The 16,836-nt window shown below is 36.1% G+C and overlaps 1 protein-coding gene and 1 non-coding gene across 2 annotated transcripts; one reads left to right on the top strand and one right to left on the bottom strand.

Annotated features, from left to right (window-relative positions):
- Nucleotides 1-310: 310 nt before the first annotated feature.
- Nucleotides 311-15,848, bottom strand: LOC103491279 (uncharacterized). The gene is made up of 8 exons (XM_008451165.3): nucleotides 15,415-15,848; nucleotides 15,041-15,176; nucleotides 14,742-14,811; nucleotides 14,504-14,597; nucleotides 11,479-11,692; nucleotides 3,250-3,391; nucleotides 1,252-1,422; nucleotides 311-715 (listed from the first exon to the last, which is right to left on the bottom strand). Exons 1-8 carry the CDS (start codon nucleotides 15,665-15,667, stop codon nucleotides 524-526), a joined length of 1,272 nt encoding a protein of 423 aa, XP_008449387.1. The 5' UTR covers nucleotides 15,668-15,848; the 3' UTR covers nucleotides 311-523.
- On the top strand, nucleotides 13,912-14,013 carry LOC127150780 (U6 spliceosomal RNA). Its single transcript, XR_007823360.1, has one exon. It is a non-coding gene; the product is annotated as a U6 spliceosomal RNA (small nuclear RNA).
- Nucleotides 15,849-16,836: the final 988 nt, after the last annotated feature.

Here is a 16,836-nt window from a genome sequence, read left to right as displayed (position 1 = left end):
AAGGAAGTTTGATGTAAGAACAGATCAGCACTCACTAAAGTTCTTAGGAGAGAGGGGAGGTCATTTTGTTGAGGGTTCTGTTCCATCCTTGAAAGAAAGGACAAACAGAGATGGAGGGAATTCGTATTTTGTTTTACATTTCCATTGTTTTTTTCTGATGATCAATTCTCCATTATATCCCCTTTTACTAATATCAATTGAATAAGAACACATTACTGTGGTGTTCTATCATAAACTCACTAAACTTCTGGACACCAAACTTTTCATCTGCCCATAAAAATTGGAGAAGTATTCAGTGGAATCAAACGGATTTGACGAATCAAACTAAAGTTCAGAGGGGTTTGATTCACGAAGTTTTCCTTAAATATGTACAAAACACAACTAGAAAGAAAAATGTTTGGAAGCCAAGACAAGTTCCACATTTTAGGCACGTGGAAAATACAGACTTATTTGAAAGTAACATATTATTTATTTGAATAGACAGTATCACAAGATAAGTGATGATTTGGTGACAGTGAAGCAATTAGGCAATCTCTATAACAGCTCGACCGATGATTTTTCCTTCATTGAGGTCTTGAAATGCTTGGTTTGAATCCTCAAACTTGTACTTTCGAGAAACTGCATCACTAAGATTGAAAATCCCTGATTCTGCCAGTTTAACCAACTTGGGCAGATCCTGCCTTGCTCTTCCTCCATAAGACCCAATCACTTTTATCTGCACCAACTCGCATTTATTTGAAGTAAAACATTGTTAACAAACTCAGCTCATAATGTACATAAAGAGATAAGAGGCAAAAACTTCCAGTTCATGGAGCCTCGTTAAACATATGTTTTTATAAACGATGAAAATACAGCATGAATATAGAAAGTTAGAGCTACAATTGCAATCTGTAGCAAGAATATAAATTGCTACTCTTCACAAAATAACAGATACCCTTTCACTACCCCTTTTCTACACCTATATGAGGCACCATTCTAACATAACTACTTTACTCGATTCCCCATTTTTCCCCTCCTAGCATACATATTAACCAAACACTTCATACAGTTCCCCATTTTTCTCTACCTAGCATACATACTAACAATAGACAGCCTAACAGTGTAAATAAAAGCATTTGCTTGTTGGCACAATACCAAAGTTAGACCGCCACATACTCAAATTAAATTGGAGAAATAGAAAATCGATGCTGAAGAAACGTGCATCAATGCGACCCAAGGGAGAGAACATTAACAAAAGAAGAAAAGGCGGACCTTTCTACGAACAAGGCGGTTAATATCAATCTCGCCTACAGAACCAGCTTGAGCAAGTCCAATCATTACAGCTTTACCTCCATCCTTCACACTTTGAGTACACTGCATGAACGTCTGTGGCCTTCCCAATGCCTCCACAGCAATGTCCACTCCCATTCCTCCCGTTATTTCCTGTCACCACCTCAGTCACTTATATTGCAGCAATATAGAATTCCAAAAAAGAAAAAAGAAAAAAGAAAAAAAAAAAAAAGACCTCCAGTTGCATAAACAAAAATTTAAAGAATCTTTAACTTTCAAATATCCTATAAGCCGAAATTTTAAGGAAAACGAATTGGTGGATAGACCCATGCCTCGTCTGTTTGGCATTTTCGAGTCTATCATTTGTTTTCTTCTAAAAATTGTACCATTAATACTCATAAATTGCTAAACGCGAAGACATGTGGTGCCACTACTTGTCTTCGCTTTTAGCTTTTAGACCAGTCTGGTTCAATTTGGTTCACTGCTTAGTTGATTTTGCGTTCTAGTCCTTTGTTTTTCAGTTTCAACCTGTCTCCCGCCCAAAAGTTTTTCGTGTATTAGTTCTTCGTGGGTTTTTGTTTGCAGCCCAGATCTGTCATTATTTGATTCAAAAATTTGTTTCAATTTTTGTGATCTGCCACCTTCAATTTCATCTATTCGATTCATTTCGTCACTTCACAAACTCAACTTTGCCATTACTCTACCACCTTGAGTTAGACCAATTTGAGTTTGAGTGAGAGGTGTTAAAGTAAATTATGGTTTATTTCTGTTATAGATTTCTTTTACTTTTCCTTATCTATATTTTCCTTTCCAGTGTTTCTTCTTTACTATTTCTTTCTTTTGTTAGGTCTGTTCGCGTCCATTTAATCTTCCAATCACATTTGTAAAATTTTGCTAATTTCAATATTAATATACAAAATTCAACACCCATGGTGCATGATGATACATGCAAGACTAAATTATACCAAATACCCTGAACTTTATACTTTGTATCAAGAATATTCTTAAACTTCCAAAAGTTTCAAAAATACCCTTAAACTTACAAAAACAATTCAAAAGACCTTTGTTGTTAGTTTTGAATGGAAACAATTAGTGTTTTGTTTCAAAAATACCATCACTGCCAATATAGGAACAATACTGATTTCAAATATCCTTGAACTTCTATAAAAGAAATGCTCCTACCATCAATATAATGACAATTTGTTTGAAGTTTTTTCAACTTGGAAAAGAACCAAGTTTGAAACAAATTATATAGGTAGCATCTTTTTCTTCTATACACGCTATATTTTGCTCTCATTTGTCTAATTCTTATACCAATTTTGTCACAACAAAATATAAACCAAAACTTCGAGTTAAAGCATAAAATTCCAAGAGATCAACTGTAAAAGCATTTTTACATTTATTTACTTTTATTTATTCTTTATTTATATCATTTTATTTATTTTTTATTTATATCATTTTCAAAAATAACAAAATGAACCCAAATATTTACACAATATAGTGAATTTCAGATTCTAAATCCTCAACTGATATAAGTTCATCCTAACGTTAACTTCTATCCATCAATAGAATCTAAAATTTTGCTATATTATGTAAATATTTTCGGTAGTTCTGTCATTTACAATAATTTTCCTTCTTTTTTTTTTTAAGGTACTAATGCAATTTTTGAAAGTATATAGGCATTTATGTAATAAAATATTAACGGTTTCTGTTCATATATAAAAAGTAAGGGTACTTTTTAACTTTTATTAAGTTGAAGGATATTTTTGAAACAAAACTCCATCCAAAACAAGGGTTGGAAACTAACAACAATGGTATTTTTTAACTCTTATTGAAATTAAGTGTATTTTTTAAAGTTTAGGAGTCTTTTTGACACAATGTGCAAACTTCAAGGTCATTTTGTATAATTTAGCCTACATAGGATATAACCTGTTCTTGGGCAAAATCTTGGAATCTTTTATCAAGGGATAAAGTACATACTCTTATCTTTTCAATAGCGTCTTCTTTATGAGAATTAATGGTATGTGTAGCACCAATTGTCTTCGCTTTTAGCAGTTTATCATCCTGAACATCAACGGCAATAATATAAGAAGCACCAAAGGCCCTTGCTATCTGCAAGCAACTGGAGAAATCAGAAATATAATGTTACAAAAAGGAGGGGAAAAAACACCAGATTGGAAATTGGGAAGACTTCTGGGCTAAATGCCTCCTTAAAAATTTTGTTTAAATGTCAAATCTTAAAAATTCAGATACGAATGCTGACTTTCACCAAAATGCCCATCATTCAATTTGTTTTCTTTATTAGCTTTGCAATCTTTCTTTTTCTTTTTCTTTTTTCTTTTATCCTTTACATACTGTGTTCAGCATTCTCAAGCTACAAAACCTGTTTCATTTTGTAGATATTATTTGAAAGATATATTCAATCATAACAGAAGTATTCATTACAGAATCACATTTCTTAAATATTTGGAAATGTAATGGATAGCAAGCGGAATGCCAAATCAATGAGTAATTTAATGTGGTTAGAGCAATTGAGACATTGCTATGACAGGGCCATTGGTGTTCAATGGATTTAATATGATACAGTTGTGGAGGGATAGAGGGAGGTCCACACCTCTCACTACTTTTATATTAAATTTAGGTTTTAATTGTTCTGAATTACTAAATTTACATACATATACATATTTCAACTCGTATAGAAATTACACATCCTCATGTTCTTGTCATGTTGCTCTGCTTAGGGATGAGGGAAAATATGTTTCATTTTTTATAGAAAGGGAAAATTTCATAAATGGCTAAATTCACCAGACTATTCCCAGAAAACAAAGTGGAACCATCAGGACTATGTGCTTTGTTGGAGTCCATATGATTCATCACCCATGACCCATTTAATTTCCTTCACATCGAAAGGCCTAGCAAGGGAGTCATTGACCACCTCCAAAAATGGGAGACCATCTAAGCTAAATGAGAACCACAAAATAGCGTCATCCTGAGCCAATAATCCTTTGTAAACTCTTTTTCTATATTTCTGCATCAAGAACTAGCAAGTTGTTGGCTAGTAAAATTTCTAACAAGTAAATCCTCAGATAAACAGAAGAATCATAAACTCCGGTTCCAGCATTTGCAAGGCCCCAACCATTCAGTTCAGGAACGTCGAGTATGTTCTAAAATCCTAAAGGGCCATTCTGCCTACAGTTAGCACCACTCCAAAATGGATTTCCCCTTTTAAGCTTTTTGTTCCTTTTCTAACAAGAAACAACTTTTCATTGACGTAAGGAAAAGGAAAAAACAATTAGGAGTACAAGCTCCCAAAAGGAGAAAAAGAAATGATACAAACAACAAAATACAACTAAATAGAGAAAAACTTTCGAACAACTTCGACTAACATGGCTTCTTCAGCTACTGAATAACAAATGCTACCACTAAACTACCTAAGAAACCCAGAAAACAAGGACCAACCAACAAAGAGCAAGCTAAAAACTCTTAGATGATGTACGAACTAAAAATCCAATGAAAGAAGCTTTTGAAGAACCAGCAGCAAGAAACCTGAAAAGAAACTTTCTCCTAACACTTTAAAACCTTCCACAAAAGAACGAAAACAAAGCCCCACAAGTGATATTAAACCACCAGCACTTAAAACTTCGAAAAACAATCAACAAGAAACCAGTCAACCATTAAAAAGCAACCCCAAAGAAAGTACTCCACGATCACTAATGTTCAAAGCAAAAATCCAACTCTGATTGACAAACAAGCTGCCTCAACTTCTTAGAAGTTTACAAGAGATGATAAAGTGTAAATTTCTTTTAGTTGTATCTTACAAGCCTTAATGAAAGATGAAAACTTTGAAGAAATAGAGGAAGGAATTACACTAGCGATAGAGGTTGAGAAGTCACAGTCAAATTATCCTGGACATCATCTTTAAATGATGCCACAAAAGCATCAGGAAATAAGTCCACAAGATAAGGATATTCAAGCAATACTACTCAAACTTATTTCAAAATCTCCACCGGAATCAAGAAACGTGAATATGTGAAGAGGGACAGGTTCCATAGGAGGAGAAGAGCTAAAACCCCTTAAATTAAGTTATATTAGATCCAGAAGGAGAAATATGTTAGACCTCCCATTAAGTTTCTCTATAGGAGGAGGAATAAGACACACGTGTAAAGAGTGGGGGGAGGTAAGTCGGTTAGTTAGGTAGTATAAATAGTAGTTGTTAGGCAGGAAAAGACAGTTATGGTTTTCATGTAAAGTTTGGCTGTTGAATCTTGAGATCAACAGAAGTTGTATTACCGAATTGAAATTGGATTCTATATTCATATTGAAATAAAGAGAAAAGCTACACCAAATTTAGAGTTCTAACATTTTGGTATCAGAGCAACAATTCTGGAGAAATAATGGTACAGACGCAGATCGAAGAAAGGTTAGAATTGATCGAGCAGGAGATCGCCGTGATGAAGAAAGAGATAAGTAAAATGCCAGTGGTTGAATCGAGTTTAAACGATATTGTTAAGAACTTGGAATGCGATCAAAGTCGAAGAAGCAGCAACAGATGCTTCTGCTAATGATGGAGTCGATGGGAAAGGAGCGATCAGCAATCAGCGAACAAACGACAGAATCAGCTGCGTGCGAGTCTGCGTCAGCAAAAGGGAATGAGAACAAAGCAACGTCGAGCAAATTGGCCAAGTTGGACCAAATTTTGGGGAATGCCGAAATGAGAGGAAATCCTATATCGATGATGTTGCAGCGGACAGGAGCAAATTCAAAAAGGTGGAAATGTCAGTATTCACAGGAGATAATCCGGATTCATGGTTATTTTGCGTGGAAAGGCATTTTCAAATTCATAAACTCACTGAATTGGAAAAAATGTTAGTATCGACGATAAGCTTCGACGGACCAGCTTTGAACTGGTATCGTTCGCAAGAGGAAAGAGAAAAATTCCTCAGTTGGATGAATTTGAAAGAAAGATTACTAATACGATTTAGATCAAGTAAAGATGTAACGATTTTGGGAAAATTTCTTCGTATCAAACATGAAACCATCGTAGAAGAATATGGTAATCTTTTTGATAAACTTGTTGCTCCTTTATCTGATGTACAAGAAAAAGTAGTTGAAGATACGTTCATGAACGGGTTATTTCCATGGATAAGGGTCGCGGTCGCTTTCTGTCATCTGAAAGGGTTAGCTAAGTGATGCAGGTTGCTCAGTTTGTTAAAAACAGAGAATTAATCAGGAATGAGGCAAGTTTGAATGGATTTTCTAGCGGCAAATATCCTCCTCAAACTATACCCTCCAGCAAGTCTACCAAGGAAAATACTCTGTCCGAAAATAATGGAAATACTACGTTCCCTATTCGAACGATAACCTTGAGAAGTTCAAATGCTAATGAAGTTAGAAAAGAAACGAATTCACGACGGTTACCGAACGCGGAATTCCAAGCCCGAAAGAAGAAAGGACTCTGTTTTAGATGCAACGAGAAATATTCAGCCGACCATAAGTGTAAAATGAAGGAGTTACGTGAGCTAAGAATGTTTGTAGTGGTTGGTGAAAATGAAGAATATGAGATAGTTGAGGAAAATGAGCCAACAGAGAAGGGACTGACAATGTTAGAGGAGAAAGATGATAACAAGGCTTTTGTAGAGTTGTCTATCAACTCTGTTGTTGGTTTAAATGGTCCTGGCACTATGAAAGTAAGGGGAAAATTACGGGACATGGAGATAATCATTATGATTGACTGCGGAGCCACGCACAATTTCATTTCGGAGAAGCTAGTTAAATCCTTGCAGATAGCAACCAAGGAAACAGCCCATTACGGAGTTATCCTAGGCTTTGGCACAGCCATCCAAGGTAAGGGCGTTTGTAAAGACGTTGAAATTCAACTAGCAGATGGGACATTGAAAGAGGATTTTTTGCCTCTTAAACTGGGAGGGTGGATGCTATTTTAGGGATGCAATGGCTCCATTCCTTGGGAGTTACAGTGGTGGGTTGGAAAATTTTGACTTTTACCATCACGGAAATGGACAACAGATATGTATCAAAGGCGATCCTAGTCTAACTAACGCTTGGATTAGTCTAAAGGGCATGTTTAGATCCTGGGGAGATCAAGATGAGGGATTTTTAATTGAATGCAGAGCAATAGAAGTAAGAAATACTGAATATTCAGAACGTTGTATGACTAAAACTCCTCTCTATGAATCTGATCTGGTGCAGATGGTTCTTAAACAGTATGAGGATGTCTTTGAGTGGCCGGAAAAACTTCCCCCAAGGAGAGAAATTGAACATCACATTCATCTTAAAGAGGGGACTGATCCGATTAACGTAAGACCATACAGATATGGCTTTCACCGGAAGGAAGAAATGGAGAAATTGGTTGAAGAAATGCTGACTTCAGGAGTTATACGACCGAGTAAAAGCCCTTTTTCCAGCCCGGTACTCCTGGTTAAGAAAAAGGATGGTAGTTACGCTTTTGTGTAGACTACCGAGCGGTCAACAATGCTACTGTGCCCGATAAGTTTCCGATTCCGGTGGTAGAGGAACTTTTCGATGAGTTAAACGGAGCCAGCTTATTTTTAAAAATTGATCTTAAATCTGGATATCATTAAATAAGGATGGTGGAGCAAGATATTCACAAGACAGCTTTTAGAATGCATGAAGGACATTATGAGTTTCTTGTCATGCTCTTTGGATTGACAAATGCGCCGGCCACTTTTCAAGCTTTGATGAATACTATTTTCAAACCTTATTTGAGAAAGTTTGTTCTAGTATTCTTTGATGACATATTGGTTTACGGCAAGAATGAGAAGGAGCATGTGAGTCATATGGAAAAGGTTGTCTCAACTTTGAGGCATCATGCATTATATGCTAATAAAAATAAATGTAGCTTTGCTCAGCTGAAAATTGAATATTTGGGGCATATAATATCTAGAGGAGTGGAAGTTGATCCGGAAAAAATCAGATCCATAGCTGACTGGCCGGTACCGACGAATGTTAGACAAGTTTGTGGATTCCTCGGTTTAACCGGATATTACAGAAGATTTGTGCAGCACTACGAGTTCATAGCAGCCCCATTAACTCAGCTACTTAAAAAGGGGGATTCAAGTGGAATAAAGAAGTTGAAGAAGCTTTTGAAAAGTTAAAGAAAGCTATGTTATCTCTACCAATATTAGCTCTTCCAAATATCGATCAGCCCTTTGAGATCGAAACAAATGCATCGGGTTTTGGAGTTGGTGCTATACTGACACAGTTGAAAAGGTCAATTGCTTTTTACAGCCATACGTTAGCCATGAGGGATAGAGCAAAACCAGCCTATGAAAGAGAATTGATGGCTGTGGTTCTTGCTGTCCAGCGTTGGCGTCCATACTTGTTAGGGACAAGGTTTATTGTTAAAACAGATCAAAAATCACTAAAGTTTCTCTTAGAGCAAAGAGTGGTTCAACCACAATACCAGAAATGGGTAGCCAAGTTACTTGGATATTCATTTGAAGTGGTGTATAAACCTGGTCTCAAAAAGAGCAGCTGATGCTTTGTGGATCTCTGCTCCAATCCTAGTTGATCTAAAAACTATTAAAGAAGAAGTGGAAAAGGATGAGAAACTTCATATGTTAGTCACTAAAGGGAAAAACGACAGTAAGCAGAAGAACAATAACTTTTCAGTGAAGAATGGGATGCTGCATTATAAGGATCGATTGGTCCTATCAAAAACCTCGTCATTAATTCCAGCAATGTTAAACACTTTTTATGACTTAGTTGTTGGTGGACATTCTGGTTTCTTACGAACATATAAAAGAATGGCAGGCGAATTGTACTGGCAAGGGATAAAAGCTGATGTGTAGAGACACTGTGAAGACTTTGTAAATATGTCAACGTAATAAGACTTTGGCATTATCTCCGGTTGGCTTGTTGGTACCTTTGGAAATTCCACAACAAGTCTAGAGTGATATTTCCATGGACTTTGTTGAAGGATTACCAAAAGCAAAAGGATTTGAAGTGGTATTAGTAGTGGTTGACCGATTGAGTAAGTATGGTCATTTCCTACCACTGAAGCATCCTTATACAGCCAAAACGGTTGCGGATTTGTTTGTAAAGGAGATAGTTCGATTGCACGATTTTCCTTCATCCATTGTTTCTCATAGAGACAAGATTTTTCCCAGCCACTTTTGGAAGGAACTATTTAGATTGGCCGGCACGAAGTTAAATAAAAGCATTGCCTATCATCCACAGTCTAATGGCCAAACGGAAGTAGTTAACAAGGGGTTGGAAACTTACCTACGATGTTTTTGTAGTGAGAAACCAAAAGAATGGTATCGTGGCTACCGTGGGCGGAATTTTGGTACAATACTACCTTTCAGAGGTCGCTGGGAGTTTCTCCTTTTCAGGTGTTGTATGGGCATAAGCCTCCTTCGTTATTATCATATGGGGAAGGTGCCACATCTAATTCAACGTAGGAGGAGCAGTTGAGAGAAAGGGATACAGTTTTGGCAGCACTACGTGATCACCTTTTGTTAGCCCAGTAGCAAATGAAACAATATGCCGATTGTAAAAGAAGACATGTGGAGTATAACGTTGGTGATTTTGTTTTCTTGAAGATTCGGTTGTATAGACAACTCCCATTAAGAAAAAAACGAAATGAGAAATTATCGCCCAAATATTTTGGGCCCTACGCGTTTTTGGAAAGAGTTGGAACAGTGGCATATAAACTGGATTTACCAGCAAGTACCTCTATTCACCCAATTTTCCATGTTTCACAGTTAAAAGAAGTTTTTGGGAGATAAGGCAGGGGTGCAACCAACTATATAATATGTCAATGAAAATCTAGAATGGCAAGCACAACCGGAGGAAACGCTGGGGTATCAGAAGAACAGTGCTGGTGGTTGGGAAGTCTTGATTCGTTGGAAAGAACTGCCTGAACATGAAGCTTCGTGGGAGAGTTATGAAGAGATACAACGGCTGTATCCAACTTTTCACCTTGAGGACAAGGTGAATTTGAAAGGGGGGAGTAATGTTAGACCTCCCATTAAGTTTGTCTATAGGATGAGGAATAAAACACACGTGTAAAGAGTGGGGGGGAGGTAAGTCAGTTAGTTAGGTAGTATAAATACCAGTTGTTAGGCGGGAAAAGACGGTTATGGTTTTCATGTAAAGTTTGGCTGTTGAATCTTGAGAGGAGATCAACAAAAGTTGTATTACCGAATTGATATTCATTCAATTCGGATTCTATATTCATATTGAAATAAAGAGAAAAGCTATACCAAAGTTAGAGTTCTAACAAAATAATTGATTGACGGAAGACTTCCCCTTAAGCCTTTAACGTACAATTTGGAGAAGTAGACCTTGTTGTACACTAGCTATATTCGAAGTAAAACAAATACCGGAAAGAAAGCAAAGGCACTAGCCCGTGCATGCCCCTCTGAAAGAATGTTTTTGGATCCCAAGTACAAACAAGAGGAGAAACAAAGATTATATTGCATTATCAAAAGAAATTAAAAATTATAATATCAATAGCCTTCGGATTGATTCACCAAAATATGACCTCTCACAAACCCCCACTCTCAATTTATAACCAAAAGTGCCTATTTAATTAGTACTATATCTTTACTAATAGACATCTATTGTAATCCTGCATGCAATAATGCCCAACAAATAAGAAAAACAGGTAATACACACCCTGATAACACGATATATTGATATAACTTCAAGACAAGTACAACCACTTGTCTCAGCTCAAATAACCCACACCCCCAATTTCTTCCTCAAAACCCCCTATAAACCTCCACGTCGGCCCCTCATTCATAACTCCAATGGTCCCCACATCTATAACAGAAACGTACTCCCTCTACTCCTTGGCGTAAAAAGGGAATTGCTTGAGTATGGATAATTGCAGGTCTTACATGTATCTCCTCAACTAGGTGTGGGTTGTATAGCAACCATTACATGTACTAAAAATACAATATATTTTCTTTAAATCCAAATGTTATAGGGTCAGGTCGGTTGTTCCGTGCGATTAGCCGAGGTGCACATAAGTTGACTAAAACATTCATAGATATTGAAATAATGATAATAAAAATAATAACATTACTAAATATGATAAATATAATAAAACATATATGTTGTCTATTTGATCTCATCCACTACAATTGGTAATGAGAAATAAGAGCCCAACTTTTGGCCACCCAACACCTCCCACAGAATACAACAAAGAATGAAATGGTTTACCTTGAACCTACACCTCCAATTCCAATAATAGCAATGGAATCCCCAGGGCAGACTTCAGCGGCATGGGCCATGGCACCATATGCAGTAAAAACTGCACATCCTAGAATTGCTGACTCCGTGTATGGTAATGATTTTGGTAAAATTGATACTCCATGCGCTGGAGTGACACAATATTCAGCAAGGCCACCCATACTATACATATATATGGGTTTGCCTACACAAATTAAACTCATCATCAACCTAAAATTGTGACATTCAATTGTATACACATTTTAACTCCAACCAGAAAGGAAAGCGCTGAGATTAAAATCAAATTGAACAACAATCGAGGTTGCAAGAAACGTATATAAATTTCTCACACAGGAGAGGCAAGAAAAATGTTTGTTTATAATTAATCAACTTCAGTACCATTCTTTACAAGCATGTGAATTTTCTGAATTAAATTCAAATAAATCAGAAGCTAGCTTCTACATACACTGTCAAAACAAAATCTAACCAATTACCCTACAAGAAATGTGTTAGGATACCAACTGGTTCCTTAAACTTCTATTAATTTCTTTCAAGAAAAATTACAAACAAAGACTGAAAACCAGACTTAAGAACCAAGAACTGGCCGTTTAAACCAACAACAAAATAACCAAACAGTAATATAATCCTTACTCGACAATCTGGAAAATAACAAAAGAAAACAAGAAAAATAGCAAGAACTAGATAACCTGATCCTTCTGCTTCTCCTATCTCTCAAGGAGTAAGGCAGTCCTTTCCTTCACCAACCTCCCACCCCCCCCCCCCTCCTCAACTTCCTATTTATAATCATCTAACTACCACATATCTAATTACCTTTATACCCCTGCCCTATACCAATCCAGGTATCTAACATTACCCGATCCTTCAAAAACACCTTGTCCTCAAGGTGTGCTTACAAATATGATCACAAAATTGAACCCCCCTTCTTTTTTCTTTTTTTTTTTTAATCACCACCCACTTCATCTACAGCATGATGGGCCTCCACTGTTTTATTTAAACTAAGTTGAAGCCCATTTGAAATAGTAAGACCCAAGATTTTAGGGTTCATTTCTCTTGCCCTAACCTTCTTTCCTATCACCTTCTACCACACCGTTAGCTTCAAGTGAGCGATTTCTTCTTCTTCTCCACGCGATTTACACCAATTCCAAATCACCCTCTCAGACCATCGTCAATTGTCACTTACCGGTGTTTTCTTTTTCCTTCGCAACTAGACAGCTGCCGACCTCTTCTTTTCCCGTCAAATCTCGAAAAATTCTGGCATCTTCCTTTTCCATCGCATCCAACCATTTTCAGCTTCCTTTAGCAACAACTTTTTCTTCACTCGAGTCTTCGTTTCAAGTCTCACTGATCCTTCTTGTTCTTGCCAATCTTCGTCCCTTTTTTTCTGTTTGATTTTTAAGAGTCGTCCGCAGGTAAGTTCTTCCTTTACTGATTGGAAAGGAAGTCTTTTGCTCTTGTATTTCTTCTTCATCCTCGATATTTGACTTGCCGATGCTGTGCTTCCTTCACTCATTGCATTTTTTTCCTTCGCCAAGCTTTCCATACACGGTATCTGTTGTTGTTTCTCAGCTTGATGCTCAATAATTTTCTTGCTCGTCTTCGATTCCTTAATTATTTCAAGTATCGAAGCTTCAGCTTCCTCTACCTTATTCTCACTCGTCTTTGTTCGGCTGAATGAACCTTCTATTGCTCTCTTTGTTGTAGATTTCTCAAGTATCATATCTTCCATATATTTCATTAGCGACTCTTCTGTTTCTCTCATCGTCGTTTTTTTCTTCGAAATCATTTCAATGCACTTCAACAACAACTGTTGGTTTTTCTCCATTTGAACCCTAAACTGATCAATCTCCTCTGCCAAGGACCTCAAAGTTTCTTCCATCTTCTTCACCATTTCCTCTGTTTTCCCAGGTTTGATGCTTTGATACCAAATGTTAGGATACCAACTAGTTCCTTAAACATCTATTAATTTCTTTCAAGAAAAATTACAAACAAAGACTGAAAACCAGACTTAAGAACCAAGAACTGGCCGCTTAAACCAACAACAAAATAACCAAACAGTAACAGAATCCAAACGAGGATCAACACTCGACAATCTGGAAAATAACAAAAGAAAACAAGAATAATAGCAAGAACTAGATTACCTGATCCTTCTGCTTCTCCTATCTCTCAAGGAGTAAGGCAGTCCTTTCCTTCACCAACCTCCCCCCCCCCCCCCCCCTCTCTCCCCAACTTCCTATTTATAATCATCTAACTACCACAAAACTAATTACCTTTATACCCCTACCCTATACCAATCTAGGTATCGAACAAAATGTTATTTCATTCAACTCTTAAGAAAAATTGCACAAATAACCCTTACATCTTTATTATTAGTATTATTTTGAAAAAGAAACATGACAATATTAAGTTTCTTCGGGGACATCCGATAAAATTGGAACAATACAGAGAAGATTAGCATGCCCCTGTGCAAGGATCACACACACAAATCAAGAAACGGTCCCAAAAATACATGATAATATTAAAAACAAAAGGAGAAGTACAAACTTCCAAGAACTAAAAAAAGTACACTTGGGAAGGAAATAGCTCAAAAAACATAAAGAGAACCAAAAAGAAAAATATGACAAGAAATCTGCAAACACTTTAAAAAATCCCACAGATTATTATAGTATCATTAGCAGTAACTATCAAAGAAATTGGAAAATAAACACCAACAGGGAAGCTTTTTTGAAACTGAAACAAGACCTTGTCATTGGATTAATGAAATCCAACAGGAAAGCTTTAATATTGATAATTCCTAAATGATCCATCCATCCCACAAAAGATAACTGAAACTACATTCTTTATAGTGATAATTTCAAAATGAACCATCCATACAATGTTTTGAATTAGCTCAGGTTAAAGCTTCACCCTGGTGTTGACTCACCAATTTTTATGCAGCTAAAACAAGAATGATAAAGATATAATGTTTGATAGGTTCTATAATAATAACATGTATTACCATCCCTGTGAAGGAACAACCGAGTTTCACCGTCATAAAGTGTTCCTTTGGCCCGATTAAAAGCAAAGAAATCTTCACATAGATCATCATGGCCCTTTCTCCAATTCAGTAATCAAATTAGTTCTCCACATGTTTTATCACGGATATTGTCAGCAGGCATTTCAAAAAGAAAGAATCAAGATTGAAAGATTATAAAAGACAAACTGAAGAGAACCAAAAGCATGCAAATAGTACTAACCTTGGAACAGTAGGAACAGTTTCCACAAGGCATGATGAAAGCTCCTACAACATGAGCCCCAATTGGAAGTCTGAAACACCAGGAAAACATAACGAATAAACTTGCAACTCCCCTTTTAGTCAACCATTCTTGCACATATAAGTTTGTTCATTATTCCCCTTAATTGTAGCAGATAACCAAAAGCTTGCTTAACTATCTTAAATTATCTGCAATGAGAAAGAACTTGAAATATTTCTTTTCATTCATGCAAAATCACATCTAAATAATAACTATCATAAAAATCATTAAGAGAACAAAACCTTTCTATAGTTTTCCTGTCCGTGAGAGGTCCATGTTCGACAACTTCACCAGTAATCTCATGGCCAACTACACAAGGGCTAGGGAATGGAATCTCGCCCTTGATAACGTGCAGATCAGAGTGGCAAACTCCACAAGCTGCATTTGAAAATGTAATGTCATTAAAGAAAAAGTAAGTGGAAGTTGAAGAGTAAACTAAAAATTAATCACTCCCGCGATCAGAATATGTGAAAAGAAAACAAGAAAGGGTTCACATGCAGAAGAAAATGTCTAAATAACAACAACAAAAAAAAAATAATGAAGTTCTTGAGGATTCAGAGTTTGTAAATCCCGGAAAAGCACAATTAGAAAGAGAACGAAGAAAAGGGGGGGAAACCCTTGATTTTGATGAGGACTTCTCCAGCTTTGGGACGGGGCATGTGGAATTCTTGAATGGTGAGTGGCTTATTGGGCTCGGAAAACACAGCAGCACGCATGTACGAGGGCAAGGAAGAATACGAAGAAGAAGGGGAATGGTTAATGCGAGTAAGTGCATGATGGAAGGTTGAGGGAGAGCGAAGAAGATGTGATTTGTGAACAGAGAAGAACTTAGAGGAAATAGCTCTTCGGATGAAGGGATAAAACGTCATTGTTGGAATCTGGAGAGAGATACAGATGGATGATTGGAATGAGCTTGAGCATGATGGTCTGTTGAGTTGGATTTGTATATTTTAAGATCGGCGTTGCGTTGACACCAAACTAAGCCGAGGCTTCATTTTTAAATCTCAAATGCTGATGCTGCTGCCGTCTTGGCTTTTCCACCCAAGACGACACTTGCTGCGTCTGAAAATCTCATACTAAATTATCCAATCACATCTCTAACTTACTAAATCAATATAACAAACTATTAAAATATTTACGGTTCGTGGGACAAAATACTATAAACTTAGTTATTTTTTAATATTTCACGTTTGTTCTTCCATCTTTTTTTCTCTTTCTTTTTCGTTGCGAATCATCTTTCTTCTTTTTTCTTCTTTTTTTACCATCCAAATTTGATTTCTTTTTATCCTTTTTCTTTTTTCGTTGCGTCCTTTTTCTTTTTTCGTTGCGTGCATCGTATTTTTTTCTTTTCCTCCTCTTTTTTACGTCGTCGTTTAGATTTAGGGTAACCAAATCTAAAAGATCGAATCTTGAAAAAAATCGTAAAAAAATCGTTTACCCAAATTTAAACGTGTATCAAAAGTCTTAAAAAAATAAACGATTGTGTAAACAAATATAAATGATCGTGTACCTTGAAAAAAATCTTTTAGCCAAATCTAAACGATGGTCTACCAAATTTTGAAAAAAAAAATGACCAAATCTAAATGATCGTGTACCAAACAATAATTAAATGTAAACGATCGTATACCAAACAATAGCCAAATCTAAACGATCGTATACCAAATATATTACACGCGTTGTTGACAGAGCATTTTTTTTGGTATTTTCCATTGTGGTCCTGTGAGCTTTTTCCATTTTTAAAATTGTTCTATATAGTGTAAATATTTTGCCGCTTTGTTATATTTTTTAAAAGACCCCTAAAAATTATGCTCTCAAATTTTCTACCATAAAAATTAGAGGCTTTAATCTTGGTTACAAGTTAGATCTAATATTACCAAATTTTTCATAAATGTTGAGCTTTAATTTTAACAAATATAGAGCTCAAAACATCAAACTACCCATCTTTATTATTAATAATATATTAAAAAAATAAAAAAAAATGAAATAAGTAAGTGAATCATTATATGTGATAAAGATTTTCATTTATTAGATATCTATG

The sequence above is a fragment of the Cucumis melo genome, chromosome 8, assembly GCF_025177605.1.
Source record: "Cucumis melo cultivar AY chromosome 8, USDA_Cmelo_AY_1.0, whole genome shotgun sequence".
NCBI classification, from domain to species: Eukaryota; Viridiplantae; Streptophyta; class Magnoliopsida; order Cucurbitales; family Cucurbitaceae; genus Cucumis; species Cucumis melo.
This window is presented reverse-complemented; position numbering and strand designations above follow the sequence as displayed.

Coding starts and splice junctions, on each gene's coding strand:
- LOC103491279 (XM_008451165.3), bottom strand. CDS start 15,667: ATGACGTTTTATCCCTTCATCCGAAGAGCTATTTCCTCTAAGTTCTTC. Junction 14,812..15,040: donor GACAGGAAAACTATAGAAAG/GTTTTGTTCTCT, acceptor CTGGTGTTTCAG/ACTTCCAATTGGGGCTCATG. Junction 716..1,251: donor ACCGCCTTGTTCGTAGAAAG/GTCCGCCTTTTC, acceptor GAGTTGGTGCAG/ATAAAAGTGATTGGGTCTTA.